The sequence below is a fragment of the Capra hircus genome, chromosome 19 (genome assembly GCF_001704415.2).
Source record: "Capra hircus breed San Clemente chromosome 19, ASM170441v1, whole genome shotgun sequence".
NCBI lineage: Eukaryota > Metazoa > Chordata > Mammalia > Artiodactyla > Bovidae > Capra > Capra hircus.
Window position 1 is genome coordinate 33,785,095 of NC_030826.1, and position 15,477 is coordinate 33,800,571.

The 15,477-nt window shown below is 56.5% G+C and overlaps 1 protein-coding gene across 8 annotated transcripts in view; it reads right to left on the bottom strand.

Annotated features, from left to right (window-relative positions):
• EPN2 (epsin 2) overlaps positions 1 to 15,477 on the bottom strand; it is a 53,401-nt gene that overhangs the window by 2,800 nt on the left and 35,124 nt on the right. For 2 of the 8 annotated variants that reach the window (XM_018064748.1, XM_018064749.1), the window contains exons 3-8: positions 9,474 to 9,667; positions 8,101 to 8,193; positions 7,249 to 7,441; positions 3,416 to 3,589; positions 3,088 to 3,174; positions 892 to 1,104 (exon numbers count right to left, since the gene is read on the bottom strand). In XM_018064748.1, coding sequence (XP_017920237.1) covers positions 892 to 1,104; positions 3,088 to 3,174; positions 3,416 to 3,589; positions 7,249 to 7,441; positions 8,101 to 8,193; positions 9,474 to 9,667 — 954 coding nt within the window. The remainder of the gene's footprint in view (positions 1 to 891; positions 1,105 to 3,087; positions 3,175 to 3,415; positions 3,590 to 7,248; positions 7,442 to 8,100; positions 8,194 to 9,473; positions 9,668 to 15,477) is intronic. The other 6 variants (XM_018064750.1, XM_018064752.1, XM_018064751.1 and 3 more) reach the window with 6 other exon arrangements.

A 15,477-nucleotide genomic window follows, 5' to 3' on the forward strand; every position in this document is an offset into this window, starting at 1 on the left:
GACCTCATGAAACCTCTGAGAAGTCCCGCAGTCAAGGAGAGACGCAGACCCCCATCCCTTCAGGAGCTCGTGGCTGGGGCTTCTGCACTTTTGCTCGAGGCTCTCAGAGCTCGGCCCTGCCAAGTCCTCAGGCCAAATGCCCTGAACGTGACCCATTCCTGTCCTTGGAGAGCCCAAGGAAAACTCGGGGAAGGGCGGGGGCTCCTTAACGAAGAGGGTTGCCTGGACTGGGGCTGAAGGGTAGATCTGACCCTCCCACCTGGGGAGAAGCAAGACAGCCGGGCCGGTAGGACAGAGCATGTGGCGGGGACGGTGAGCGGCTCACACAGCTGAGGGTGTGAGCACACAGGGGCTCGGGACTGGGGTGGGACATGGAGCCCTGGCCACCGACTCAAGGGCTGGGGACTGTCCTGCAGCCGTGTGGAGCCCCTGTCGGTGGAGAGCCCACCAGCAGGGAGGATGGGCTTGAGACAGAGGGCAGAGTTCCGGCCCCAGAAGAGGCAGAACCCAGAGCAGGGGCAAACGGCTCAGCAGAGGACCCAGCTACACTCACCCGAAGCAGGGGCAGCCAACCCTGGCTCCCCTGGCCCCCAGAACTGTCCCAAACTTCTGCTCTCTAGAGGATCTCCCGGGCTGGGGCACCAAGCCAGGGGCAGCTTCTGCTCAGTGGTCTCAACTGAGAGGAGGGGCTGTTTTCCAGCCCCTCACAAGGCCCCAGAGAGGCCCCAGTGCTGGCCCAGGATGCGGGTGCTCCAGAGCATGCTCCCTACCTGCCTATGGCCTGTGGGAAAAGTCCACCCAGGGTTGGAGGGGAGGTCAGCACCCACAGGCCTGCCCTAGGGCCACTCTCAAGAAGGGTGGACGGCTTGGGGAACCCAAGAAGCCACATACCTGGTGCTAAGAAGGGGTTGAGGGCTTGTGCCGGTGGGGCTGGCCTGGTTACCAGTGAGTCCAGGTTGACCAGGGCCGCGTTGGGGCCCAGGAAGGACTCAGGGGTTTTCCGGGCACCACTGGGCTTGCTCGAGGCGACGGTCAGGGGCTGAGACTCAAATGGATCAGGGCTGGAGGTTCCATTGTTCTGGGCCGGCGGAGAGGCCACCTTGGCTGCAAGACAAGGGCACACACGGACCAGTGAGCTTGGAGGGCAGGGGCCCAAGACAGGCGGATCCCACCCTGCAATGTCCAGAACCCAGATGTCCTCAGATGCTACCTTGCTGGGGAAGTGCACGGCTACTCCGGATAGGACGTTGATGGCAGAGCTTTCCCAACAGTCCCAAACTGGAGCTGCCAGCAGCCACAGGGTAGGGCTTGCACCATCAGACCCGAGTCCAGGGACAGAAGGTGTGAGGAGGGAGACCAACCAAGAGAAGCAGGGACCAACAGTGCGGCACCGTCTCCACACACCGACAACAGCATTGTGGGTTGGTGGCTACACACGAGTAAATTACATCTTTCGGATGTTTTCATTTTTTTAAGTTTCTACAATGAACGTGAATCTCTCAACAGTAAGAAAGCAAATGATTTTTAAAAATTCAACCAATAGAGGGTGTATTGAGACAGGCCAACAGGACATGGATGCTCTGCCAAGATGTGAAAAGGCAATGTGGATGTGGGTTCCTAGAAATGGTGGTGTCCTTGCTCATTGTTCCTGCAGCCCCACGTCCAGGAGCCTGGTCTCGAGAAATACCACACAGAGACACACAACCTAGAAGTCAGCCTGAAATGTCCTCCCTTAAGTGAAAGATTCGGTAAGATTGCTGAGATACTACAAAGCTATTTCTAAAGGACTTTTAATGCTGAGAGAAAATGTTTTCAATCTGTTTTTCTAAAAAATCATGGGGGCAGGATTGGACTCTCTCACGCCACTGTGAGTTCAACGACAAAGGCTGTACGTAAGAGCTCAGGAAAAGTACTAGAATGAAGCTTGATGGCCACGAGCACATGGAAGAATTGGAAACGATTCTCATTTTCTTCTGTAAGCTTTTCCAAGCTTTCTATTGATACAGTGGAACTCCTCTGGAATCAGGATAAACACTTCGAAGGCCCAGGGAAGCGTGTTCCGACTTCTCACTAGGTGCGGGGAGCAGGTATGGACAGTCAGGTTGGCTGTGGAGGACGCACGGAAGCTTGCTGCTTTCTTCATGTGGCAAAACAAAGAGCCCAGAAAGCAGCTGTTCTAAGGCACTTCCAGCCCGTCAAGCCGCAAGGCCTGGGGGTGGCGCGGGGTGCCAGGCTGCCCGTACCTTAGACCAGCCCAGCCCAGCCCGGCTGCTGGGGGAGGCACAGGAGGCAGTGGGAAATGGGGAGGGGGAGCTGAGAGGAGAGAGCAAGGAGGAAAGTTGCTCTGGCAAGAGGGGTGGCCCTGGGGATGCTCTGTCCCCAGCCCTGTGCAGTGTGTAAAGAGGGCATCCAGACCCTTCCTCTGCCCGCCACCCTGACGCCTCCCAGCCTAGGGGCACAATGGGGAGGGGTCAGGCCTCCTGCACAGCGGCTGGTGGGCAGTGCGGGAGCTGCTTGCGTGTTTATATCTCTGTGTGTGCACACACACAAGTGTGTATGTGTGTCTCTGTGTGTGCATGTTTGTATGTATGTGGATATATGTATGTGTGCATATATCGTGTGCTTGTGCACACGCACTTGTATGTGTGCATGTCTGCATGCACATGTGCGCACGTGTATATGTGTGTCTGTGTGAGCATGTGTCTCTGAATGTATGTGTGTGCATGTATCTGTGTGTGTGTGTGTTTGTGTCAAAGATGCCTGCCCATACAGAGACCTGAGTGGTCTAGAAAAGGGGGTGCCTCTGGGGAGCTGGGAGGAAGAAGGCAGATGGAGGTGGGGCAGGGGCCATGTGGGGCTGGAAGCCAGGGCAGTAGCCTCTGCAAGCTGGCCCAGGGCAGGAGGCCGAGGCAGCCCAGCGAGAGGACAGAAAGCTCAAGGGCATCCACTGCTGCCCCAAGTCACTCCAGTTCTGAGTCAGACAAGAGGAAAGTACGCAGAGTCACTGGGCTCACGACTGTCATCCCTGCAGAGACAGAGTTGGTCAAGGGCATAGGACCGCGCAGAAACCACCACCACCTCATGTACCTGCTTTTTTTGAAGTTCGGAGGTTGTCAAATTCAGAGAAGTCATCTTTAATTGTACCATTCAGATTACTGAAGAGATCGAAGGACCCTGGAGGAGAGAGTGGTGGTGACTGTAGGGGGCCTCCACTCCCTGCCTTCCATTGCCCACCTGGGCCGGGGTGGGCAGTCATCTCTGCCCCTTGTGGGGAGAACCGGAGAGCCAGCTGAGGAAAGGGAGGTGAAGCACAAGCTTGGGTTACCAGGTGGGCAGGGCGGGGACCAGGAGAGGGACTCCTCATGCAGAGTCGGGTGCTCATACTGAAGCAGAGGAACCAGGAAGGGGGTCTCACCAGAGGAAGACACAGGCTTGGCAGCCGAGGCTGCAGCCCAGGGGTCAGCGGCTTTCCCAGTGCTGGGGGCTGGCTGCTGCGGGGCAGCCCAGGGGTCCGAGCCCTTGGGAGCAGAGTGTGTGCTGGCTCCAGAGGGTGGCCCCCATGGGTCGACGGAGGTGGCTGGCTTGGCACCTGTGGAGAGGTAAGGTTGGCTCAAAGATGCCCGCTGAAAGGGTTGGGCAGCCGGAGTGAGAGAGGGAGGGGCAGCCCTGGGTGGTAGGAGCACCAGGGGGGAGAGGGCCGCAGAGCCTGCTGGCAGACCCGTGTGCTTCACAGAGCACAGGGCACACACCTGGGCACCACCACAGCAACTTGGTGGGTCTGGACAGGCCCTTCCCTGAAGGACAGACAGACTTCTACGCCTGGGAACAGTCCGTGAGGAGGGGGCTGACTCCAACAGCACCCACATGCCGGCTCTCCCCCTTGGAGCATTACAAGTGCCCACACCCTGCCCCTGCGCCCTGTCCCAATGGCCAGCACCTCCCCTGGGCAAGCGGTGCAGGGCCCCTGAATCAGGTGCCCAACAGACACAACACAAAGCTGTGTTCACGTGTTTTATTTGGGAGGCTCAGCTGTGCTGCTTTCCTGTGTGACGTTCCGCTCTGGGACAGAGAAGGCGAGGCGGGTGTGTTTGTGTGGCTGCCGCTCCCCAGGAGCCCCTCACAACTCCCCCTGACCCCCATGCGGTGCTGACTCTGTTCGCCTCCCGAGGGGCTGCTTTTCTCCACATTGCTCGTCAGTGGTGTTCTTTCCACATCTGGCTGCTGATTCTCTTCCATGAGTTACAAACACCTTCTCATGGATTTCCCCTTCACCCTCCTTAAGGGGTCACTTGAAAAATGGAGAAGTTCTCAACTGGGATGGGGCAGGACCCCCGGGATTTTCCTCTGATTTGTGCTTTCTGGGACAAGCAGGAGCTCCATCCCCACACATGGCCTCAATAACACTTTTTACTTTAGTTTTTATTTCCATAAGGGATTTATAGAACTTTTGTAAAAGTCCTAGGGACTGGTATGTTTTTAAAACTTCATTTCCTAATTACCTTTTTGTTATGCAGAGAAACAACTGAAGTTCACATAGTAATTTTCATATCCAGCAATCTTACTAAACTCAATTCTAATCACTCAAATTCATCCTATTTATTCTCACAGTAATTCTAGTAATAACTCTCAATTCCAATAAACCCCTCCCTGGTAGCTACGCACTCTCTCCCATCTCTCATAAAGGATGGCGGCGGAGCTCTTTGAGTTCCTTTTCTTCCTATTTTGCTGCACTGGCCAGGACCACCCGTCCCAACGCACAGCAGGGGCGCAGGCTGAGTTCATGCCTTGCTCTTACATTTACCATTAAATGGCACCATTTACCATGACGGGCTTTCTCCTTTCAGAAGCTGATGATCAGGTTACAGAAGCTCTACATTATTTCTAGTTTGCTAATACTTTTGCAATAAACAGCTGGTGAATTTTGTCAACTTGTTTCTGCCTTTACAAAGATGACTGCATGATTTTTCTCTTTGGGTTTATTAATATGGTACATTAATACATTTCCTGGGGATTCCCGGGTGGCTCAGTAGTAAGGAATCTGCCTGCCACCTCAGGAGATACAAGTGCAATCCCTGGGTCGGGAAGATCCCCTAGAGAAGGAAATGGCAACCCATTCCAGTATTCTTGTCTGGAAAATTCCATAAACAGCCTGGCGGGCTACAGTTCATGGGGGTCGCAAAGAGTCAGACACAACTTAGCAACTAAACAACAACCATGCATTTCCTGACTTGGTTCTTGCAAAAAAGGCTTTTCATAATGTACTATATCATTTTTATGTTTTTCTCACTTTGATTTTACAATTGCTTCTTTGCTGAGGGTTTCTGCATCTATATTCCTAAGTGAGCCTGGCCTCCCATGTCTGTTCTCACACTGGGAGTCTTCTGTCTGTTTCTAGTATTAAGGTTGTGCTATCCCACAGGAGTTTGTGTGAAGGGGAGGTGTTTCCTGCAGGGTGTCAGACCTCCCAGCAAAGCTTGTGGGGTGATCAGGGGGTGAGGGGGAGGTGCGTGGCTGACCCGGGTCCTTTAGTGACTCTAGGACTATCCTGTTCACAGGTGTCCTTCCACCAGTGTGGCTGAGTGTGATTTTATCCACTTTATCCAAGTCCTTAGGTTTGCCAGCACAGAGCTGGTAAACTCTTCTCACTCTCTGCTGAGTCTTGGCAGGATCTCTCTCAAGGACACTGGCTCCACTGCTGGATGAAGCTGGCCCAAGTGTAGAGCCACATGTCTGCATATATGACTAGTGTCCTGCCCATCAGATTGCCTCCTTGACGTACTCGGGGTGCAGTCCCGCCCTGCAGCCCCCATGCCACCTCCTCACACAGCCCAGAGTAAAGTGCATGAGAACCAAGGAGCTGGCCCTGGATCGGGTAAGGAGCAGCAGGCAACAAAGCGGCAGGCCACAAACCACACGAGGCCACTCCAGCTGTAGTCTGATGAACTCCAAACATGCTCGTAATTTTTTAAATTCACTGTCAACATTTAAAGGTTTGATTTGAAAATTTAAGGTTATGGACTTTCCTGGTGGTCCAGTGATTAAGAATCCGCCTGCGAATGCAAGGTACCTGGGTTTGATCCCTCCTCTGGGAAGATCCTGCATGCCGTGGAGCAGCTAAGCCCGGAGCGCCACAACTACTGAGCCTGTGCTCCAGAGCCCACGAGCTCCAACTAGAGAGCCTGTGCACAGCAACGAAGACCCAGCACAGCCAAAGATAACCATCCTTTGTTAAAAAAATTTCTAGGTTTTCATCATCTCTTACCGCTTAATAGTCATACAAAATATGATTTAATCTATAAAATGGAATATTATTCAGCCATAAAAAGGGGTGAGGTAGGAATGTGCATTACCATGTGGATGAACTCTGGAAACGTGCCAAGTGGAAAGCACCAGGGCCACGTGCTGTGTGATCCCAGGGCAGGGCTGTTCCCTGCGCCTGTCCCGGTCCCCGCATGGGAGAACAGACCCTGGCATTTGGTACACTTCAGCAAACTGCTAGGGAACTGAGCTGAATACAAAAGATGGGGTTCTGGTTTGCAGAGACAAAGGCCCCAAGAGACATGGGCACAAAAGATACAGCCAAAGTTGTAAGACGGGATGTCCACAGATCAGCCATGGCAGCAGGGTTGAGTGTACCTGGGGGTGCTCCCAGAGCGGCGAGCTGGCTGCAAAACCGTCACAGAGCCTGTAGCCAAGCCCTGCCCAGCTATCAGGAAGCCCATGTGCCCAAGGCTACCACCCAGATGAAACAGATGGTGCCACGCTCACATCTGGATCACCTGTCACAAGTTCACTTTACGCTGGCATGAAACAGAACTCTAAAATGTTCATTTAGCCTATTAAACAGATTTGCTATTGCTTTAAATAGCAAGTAAGAATTACTTTAATTTGGTCATTTGAGCATGTCATAATTTCTAGCTAATCACAGCAACTCAACTCAGACATTTCACGCCATATAATACAGTTTCTTAACCAGGGTGCAATCCTGAGGCTGAGGATTGATGTGTGTTCCAGAGGAGGGACAAGCCATTTCCAGTGCATGTGGGAAGCAGAAGAGAAATGTGCCCAAGCAAAGTTCCTCACAACAGGACGAAACAGAGCTCTGAACCAACGCCCTCAGGAGGGCGTTACAGGGGGTGTGGAGGCCTGGACACCCATCCTGTCACCTGGACCCAAGCCCACCATTGCCAGGTGAGCAGAGTGCCCATAGCCCCTCCCTCATCCAGCAAGTGCGCAGGGGAGATGTACCAGGGGGGTCTTTACCGAACGACGGCCAGGGGTCCGAAGTGCTGGCCGGAGCTGCCGGTGCGCCCCAGGGGTTGGTCTGGCTGGCAGAGGTGGATGGGCCCCAGGGCTCTGCCTTCTGGGCAGCAGGGCCCGCGCTGGGCAGGGCGTCCATCAGGTCCAACAGCGTGGTCTGCTGCGGGTGGGAGCTGTGCTGCTGAGATGAGCAGGGTAGGGGACAGGTGAGCTCTGCTGCCTGGCAGCACAAGCTCACCCATCACCAGCACCTGCCTGGGGTTCTCCCAGAGAGGCCTTTGGGGGCCCAGAGGACCACAGGACGCCTACTGCCCCACATCACCACTTCCCAGTGAAGACCCAGCTCCACCCTACAGGCCACGTGCTCTCTGTCGACCGGTCCTCAGGGTTTCCTGGGAAAACGCAGGCTCTGCCTCCTTCCAGGTGCTGTCCGCTGACACACCTGGCCCCATTGTGGCCAGCGTCACCCAAGGCCCTCTCTCCCAGGGGCTGGCTCACCCTCCCACCTTCATGGCCATCCTGGCTGCTGTCAAGGCCCGCAGCACTGTAACAGGGTGGGGGCCCCAACGGAGCCCCTGGCCCTGGGGGGGAACTCTGCCTTCCGACAGGATGGCTGTTGGGGGCAGAGCAGTCACCTTTAGGTCTCAGAGCACTTGATGTGCAGCTTATGAAGCAGTGGCTGGAGCCATGGCTGGGGGGTGGGAGCTGGGAGGGGTCCCGGGGGCCCACCACCCAGGCGGAAGTGTGCCCTCCGCCCTCCCCTCACTCCTGCTGTCACACCATGGGGGCGGGCCTGGGAGGGTCTCACACAGGGACCCCCCAGCCCCGTGAAGCACTCACCTCTTTCTTTTTTGGAACTTTAACCGTGTCTCGGCGGCTCTCCTCGAGGGCCATCTGCAGCCTGAGGTCATCGCCCCGCCTAAGGCGCTCTTCCTGTGGAGTACAATGGACCTCGAAGCTGGTGGTTATGGCCACAACATCGCCACCCAGCTAGGCCCTCCCGCCACAGCCAGAAACTAAAGCTGTGTCGCCAGTCACTTCAGAGGAGGGTCTGAGGACAAGGTGGACAGCGAGTATCTCCTGTCCCCTCTGTGTGCCCAGGGTCCCCACCCGCCTGTGTGACTCCCACCTACTTCCAGTCCCACCAGGGAGCCCAGGTCACAGGCACCACAGACAGAGAGGAGAAGAGGAATACTTATAAAATGCTTTCTCAGAGTGAAAATGACTTTAAAATTCTAATTATGGAAGCAATATATCTCTTCATAAAACACAAATAATCGGGAGGGGAAAAAAAAACAAACACAAACAATCCAGAAAGGAACTGGAAGGGGGACATGTCACAGGCCGTTTCACCCTGACCCCCACTGTGCTTCCAGAAAACCAGTGTGTTCCTATTTTTGATTTTTAACAGAAATGGTCCATTGTATTTTATATTTATTCAAAGCACAGTCACCATATATGACTGGGCTGCTTGAGCTTTTACAAATGGGTAATATGATTAAATGTAAGTGAATACACTCATTGTGTCTTATTTATTCTTAAGATGGGATAAGGAACCACACTGGATGGGCATGTCCATCCGCCCCGTTTTCCCTGTGAGCTCTCTGTACCTCCCTTGAGCCGCCAGGGATGGGGCGGGACCCATAGGGAGGTCTGGTGGACTGAGGGGCCGCCGTGGGGGCTGTCTGTTACTGTGGACCTTACAGGATAGTCCAGTCACAGGGGGACCAGCCACACTGGAACCGACGGCTGCTTCCATGTGATCCCCTGCCTGTCCCTCATGGCACTTCTAAGCGAGAGGGTGAACAGCCATGCCACACTGCTTCGCCCTTTTTAACCACAGGACAGCAAGTCAGGACTGAAAGCGGCAGCAGAGGGCCAACTCCTCTGAAGGCCCTCTGGGCCACTCCTTCCTCTCCTTCGCCATCTTCACGTGACGCATGCTCGTAACAGGGAGACCAAACACACGCCCTTCTCTGGACGTTAGCACTCTCCTCTCCTGGGCCCTCCCTCCAGCCTCTGTCTTGTCCTTTTCCGGGTCCAGATGCTCTCCAGCCACCTTGTAGATCGTATTCTGCACGCAGGGTGCAGAGGGAGCATCTCGCGAAGCACCTCTGGCAGGTGCATCCCAGGACCAATGTCCTGAAAGCCTTCCCTCCGTGTGGCTGTGCCCGGGCCCTCCCCACTGGGCGCGCGTCCCTGCCAGCACCCACCTGCTCGGCCACCTCTCTGCTCATGGCCAGCGCCAGCTGCAGCTGCAGCTCCTCCTCCCCACTCGTCTGCGGCCTTGCCTGCTCCAGCTCCGAGGACACCCGTGGGGAGGTGGCTGTGGGGGATGCAAAGTCACTGTGAAGGACCTGTGTTCCGCGGTCAGCCACCCGCTCCTGCCTCACACCCATGGGTCCACCTGGGCGGGGAGAACGGGTGTCTGTGACCATCTCAAGGTCACAGCTGAGGAACATCACAAGCACACCAGCCGCCCAGCACCCACCAGGAAAAAATATCCTGGGCACAGACACGGCCAGCTCCGACCTCTCGAGGATCAGACCTACCCCCACGGCAGAGCTGCATGGCATCAAGGAGGGGAGCTGAGTTTTTACATGATTGGGGGAACAGTTCTGGAAAAGCTGGGTCATCATTCAAAGAAGCCCAAGGCCTCTGTGGACTCATGGGTCCTCTCAAGACCTCCTGACTCCAAACGCTGCTTCAGCCTAAATCTCCCACTTAAGCCTGCCTCTCAGGATCTGCTTCTATGGAAGAAATTAACTGGTGGGGAAGAGCTCAGATACTGAAGTTTCTAGATGGCTGTGCTCTGGCTACAGAAAGGCGGAAGAACCAAGACTGAGCTGGAGTCCCTGAGCAGTCCAACGGGCAAGGCTGCAGGCCAGTTTGGGGCAGCCTGTAAAGGGCTACGTCTTGTCCTACATTTAGGAAAGACACGTAAACACAGCAAGGAGACTGCATCTGGAACAACCAGGCCTGGAGCACAGTGTGTTCACTATGATTCACGGTCAACCAAGAGAAATGGTTAAAAACAAAAAAAAGGCCAACTGCCTCATGTGTACTCCAAGCTAATGAAGAGGTCAAAGAGCAAAAAACACTGCAGTTAGGAAAAAACACAAAGATGCTTTTCTAAATAAAATCAAGTCCAATCCCAGTCCATCACCCCAATTTTCCAAAGCATTCCTTTAGAAATAAAGCTGGATGGTAACAAAATGTCCTCAAATGTATCTTAACAATCCTATTTCTTAACAACATCCCCAAACAAAAGCATGTCTGGTCCCCAAAGTGCAACTCTGCCCATCACAGACGGCAGATTTTGGCATCCTTGTGCTCTAGAATCAAAGCCACCACCCAGACTGACAAGAACAAGGGAAGCGGGACAGCTGGGGACAGTTGTGGGGAGCAGGAGGAGGCTCTCCCATGACCAGAGTGGCTGTCTCATCCAGGTCACGGCCCCATGGGCCGCCTGCTCCCCGCCAGCTCCTGATGAATGGTCTCTGAGGCTGCCTCACGAAACCCTCAGTTTATAACAAACCCTGCATATCTACCATCCTCCACTTACTCCCAAAGGGGAAACCAGGCCCCCAGGTCCCACCTTATACCCCCAAAGGGCTCTGAACAGAGGGCCCCATCTTGGCAGGGAAAGCTCAACTTGGCTGTGCAGCCACAGAACCTGACTTGCCCGGGATAGGATGAATGGGCCGGGGCTCTGCAGGGCCGGCCAGAGAAGTGAGGCGCCCTGTCCTCGGTGCCTCTCTGCACAGCTGCGCGGCCAGCCCGGCTTCAAATGCAAATGTGCACGTCTGTGTCCCCCCAGCTGACGCTGCTGGAATAATGTGTGGCCAGCACACACGGAAATAGCTCACCACATCAATGTGGAAATCAGACAAAGGGTATTCCCCTAAATGCTGTGGTTTTTATAAGCGGATGCACGGCTCTCGGTCGCGCAGATGGCAGAATTCACAGCCACCAGCCCGGAGTGTCAGCTGAGCGCACACAGGCCTCAGCTGCGAGGGCGGCGTCCGGTGGAGATGCTCCTGCCTTAGTGACAGCATCTCGGCCCCACAAAGGGCCTCTTGTGCCCGAGAACAGGACAGTGAGCACAGAGCCTGAAAGGGTCCTCCGGCCACCAGAGTTTGGCCGGGCCCCACTCTGAGGGCCTACCACTCACGGGGCAGTAGGAGAAGCAAGCCCTCTCAGGTCTCTGCTGCTTTCTGCCTCACCCGTGCTCTCCTGGGAAGGCAGGCCCTGTGCACACAAGCTCATCACCCTGGATGCACGAGCATGTCCCTGCCCTTCCCTGTGGTTGAGCCTGACCCGTGGGGAGGAGCACAAAGCTGGCACCCTTGTGACGGGCTCCCATTTGTCCTGCCTGGTCCACCACCCTGGCTGAGGAAGTACAGGGGGAGGTTGGACAAGGAGCCCACACAGGACCACATTTTCTCAAACTTCAGGCCAGGAGGAGAACCAGAAACCCACCCTCAACCTGGTACCTCCTGCAGGGCCACACCCCTTGACCCTGCTCACCTGCTCCAGGGGCTGGCCGACTGCACCGGGCCCCAAATGCCCCCTACAAGGCACTTCAAGTGCTCAAGGTTGGGGAATTGTGAAAAAAGAAAGCAAAGCACTCAAGGTAACAGAAAAACAGGAAACTGTCTCTTCTCATTGGCAACGTTCTGCCGTTTTCCTAGAGAGCTCGTCAGCGGCGTCTGCAGTCACGGATGCTGGTTGAAGGGCGCAGACTGCAGGCCCCCTCCCACAGGCGGCTCTGCACGGGGACTTCCCAGAAAGCCAGGCACATGGGCTGGCAAGAAGGCAAGGGCCTGGCCATGCGGTGCCAAGAAGACCCCACCTGGGTCTGAGCACTGCCACCACCCCATGCCTGCCAGCAACACCAGGCACCCGGCCTGTCCCCACCCCACTGCAGCAGGGAGCTGCACCCGGATGCTACCCCTCCAGGCTTCTGCTTCCAAGTCTGTGAGGTGAGCGATGGGAGGGGCGGGAGGGGTGGGAAGGCCCGAGACAAGCTGCCCCCACCCTGGGGGCTGGCCCTGCCCAGGTCACTGCTCTCCACTCCACCCACAGCCACAAGACATCCCCTGTCTCACGGGGCAGAAACCACAGATGGACACCATGGTGGCCCACGGCCTACATGGGCTGAGGACTGTGGTTCTGGCAGCCGTGGCCTCCCCCTCCCCTTTCTGTCGGCCACCGAGGGAGGGGCTGTGGAGCTGGCGCTGACCCGCGCTGAGCCCAGGGCCGCTTTCTGCCCCTGGTGAGCAGGTCCCCGTACAGCTAAGTTCCTTCCTCATCACTGAACTGCAGTGAAGTGCTTACTGGGCCTTCCTCAGCATGGCGACATCTTCCTGTGCTCCACAGGCTGTTTCCTGAGTCAGCAATGACCTCAGCCACCAAGGACACTGCCACAGAGAGCAGAGGCTTCTGACCCTGTCCCCTGGGAGACCTTCCAGGCCCACCCTCTCCCAGCTCACAAGAAGACAGCAGGAAAGACTGTTTTTAGTCAAGTGAGATGAATTATGAGAAAATAAGCTCAGATTACCCCAGGTAACATTGAAAGAGAGAAAATACATAAATATGTTGTGGAAATAACATGTCCACTGACTCAGCGGACTTGAGTTTGAGCAAACTCTGGGAAATGGTGGAGGACAGGGAAGACTGCTGTGCTGCAGTCCATGGGGTCGCGGAGTCAGACACGACAGAGCAACTGAACAACAATGTTGTGGAAAAGCCAAAAAGGTGCAAGATGTGAAGAGACTGAAGTACCACCACAGCCGGGTGACCTTCAGGACAAGAGGGGCTGGACCACGACCATGCTCTGCCCTTTGCCCACCACTCGGCAGTCCTGGCAAAACCCTGTCTAGATCCCATCGCAGACTCTACATCTGATTCCGGTTCACAGAAGCACAGGAAAAGGACTGAGGCAGACAAACCCAGACCAAGGGCTGCTTTGCAGGACGGCCGGCCCAGCATCCCAGCACATGAGGGTCGTGAGCACAGTCAGACTTAAGGGACAAGATCCCGGGCAGTGTCCGTACAGACAGTTGGCTGCACGTCACAGTCAGAACAGTGGGCAGATGGGCACGCGGGCAGGGACGAGGCGGCCCAGTGGCTGCTGTCCACTCCATCCACTGTCAGGCTATGGGGGAGGGGAGATGCCGGAGTTTGTGTTAAATACTTCAGCGTAAGAGGAAGTGAGGGCCAGCCCACTCGTCCTGCCCTTACCCCTCTTCCCAGAGGAAACAGCTGCTGACATTTTCTCATGATTCCACCCAGAAGACATACACGCACGCCCTGCACATTGGCGTGCTTTCCTGACTCTCGCCCACCAGCCCCCTCAATTCCTGCCATGTGTGGGCTCCACCTCACCGCATCCCCATCCAGGCTGACGGTCTCAGCCTCAGAGAGGCAGCCCTGGTGAAGGGTGCGCCTGGAAGTCTGAGCCCAGACCTGGGCTTGCCACTGCTCAACCCCTCGCCTTGGCCTCCTCACCCACAGGATGGGAGACAGGGTTCCCGCGGCTTGGGCTACTGTGAGGACCAGACGAGTTCCTATGGGGGGCACCTGGCCAGTGCCTGGCGTGTGACAGTGGTACCACACCTGGCGTCTTGCCCAACCCTCAGCCCAGATGGGGTCCTGCCTCCCAATCCACCCCAAAACCAGGGCTGGGGCCCAGAGATCAGGTGGCTCGCCAGGGTCCCACAGCCACAAGGGACAAAGGCCAACCTAAGGCCTTGCTCTTCACCATGACTGCTTCCCACAGAGGAGGGAGCCGGGGCCCAGGGAGGCCACTCAGAGTCGGCAGAACTCAAAAGCCAATGCCATGCTGTCCCCATGCCCTGAGCTGCTCGGAGCCCTCGGCCCTAACATTTGTGTACACCATGCCTGGCGCTTCTCCAGGCCAGAGGACAGCCCCTGCTCTCCCAGGGCCTGTGTCCAGTAAGGAGGGACAAGACAAACACACACAGGGGAGGGGGTGGGGACACTGGAGCATGGCCTGGGGGCAGGCAGCAAGGCTGCCAGGCAGAGAGCAGGTGGGACTTCACCAGGGTCGAGAGCCTTGCCCTGCCGAGGGGTCAAGGCAGAGCAGGCCCAAAGGTGTGAAGGCCTGACCCCCAGCACCTCAGAACACGAGTGGATTTGGAAATGGCTGTGGCAGAGTCCTCAGTGAGTGGTTAAGCTGAGGTCACAATGGAGCAGGTGGGCCCCACACCCAACGTGACCTGTGCCCTTACAGGCAGGGAAGAGATGGGGGCGAAGACATGAGGGGAGGGCGGCAGCCGTGGCCCAGGGACACCGAGGCCGCCTCCGGCAGCAGGAGCCGGGGGAGCATGAGGCAGGACGCTCCCTGCACGCGCAGGTCTCAGAGGCACAGGCCTGCGCACCCTGATCCGGGCTTCCAGCCTCCACAGGGGACAAGACCTGTGTCAGTGCTGCTGCAGCCGCAGGTCCCAGGCGCTCCCAGCACACACGTCTGGGCCCCGCCTCCCGCACACTCCTGCCATGGGGAGGAGCTGCCCCTCGACTCTCTACTGCTCACACCCACCCCACCCCTGCTCTGCCACCCCCACACAGGCCCCAGAATCCTCCAGCTCGTTCCGGCCCTCAGGCGGGCAAGAGCACCTCGGCTTCCCCTCCAGCCTCGGCTCTGGAGCCACCCCCTAGCACGTTCTCCCCACTGGGGTGCTCCGCAGGCAGGGGTTCTTCTCAGCCTGGCTCAGTGCAGACACCCCTGCCCCAGGCACCTAGAGCCCACAGACTGGGGGCCTCACCTGCGCTCCAGACCTGCCTGCAGCTAGGCCATCTCCCCGACCTGCCTCTTTCCACGCACCTGTGTGTTCATTTTCTAGTTTAGTTTCCAGTGAGCAGAAGCTGTGACTCCCCAGGGCACACCTCACACACTGGTCCCAACCATCCTGAGGTGTGCGAAAGCCGAAGCCCAGGAAGAAAGGAGGCAGCGCGGACGACGGTTGGGATGGGCGGCTGGGCAGAGACAAAGGCTGCCCTGTCACTGGCTGGCAGGACTCAGAGCCCGTCCTAGCTGTGCTGCTCTCTTTGGGCTGCACAGTAAACCCTGTCCGTTACAAGGTCATCAGCTTGCAAGGTGGGAGCTAGGAGCTTGTCCAGAACAGGAAGCCATTTTTCCTCCTTGTTCTTTCCCGGGGGTTCCATGGTTCCTGGTGCTTTGGGAAGTCA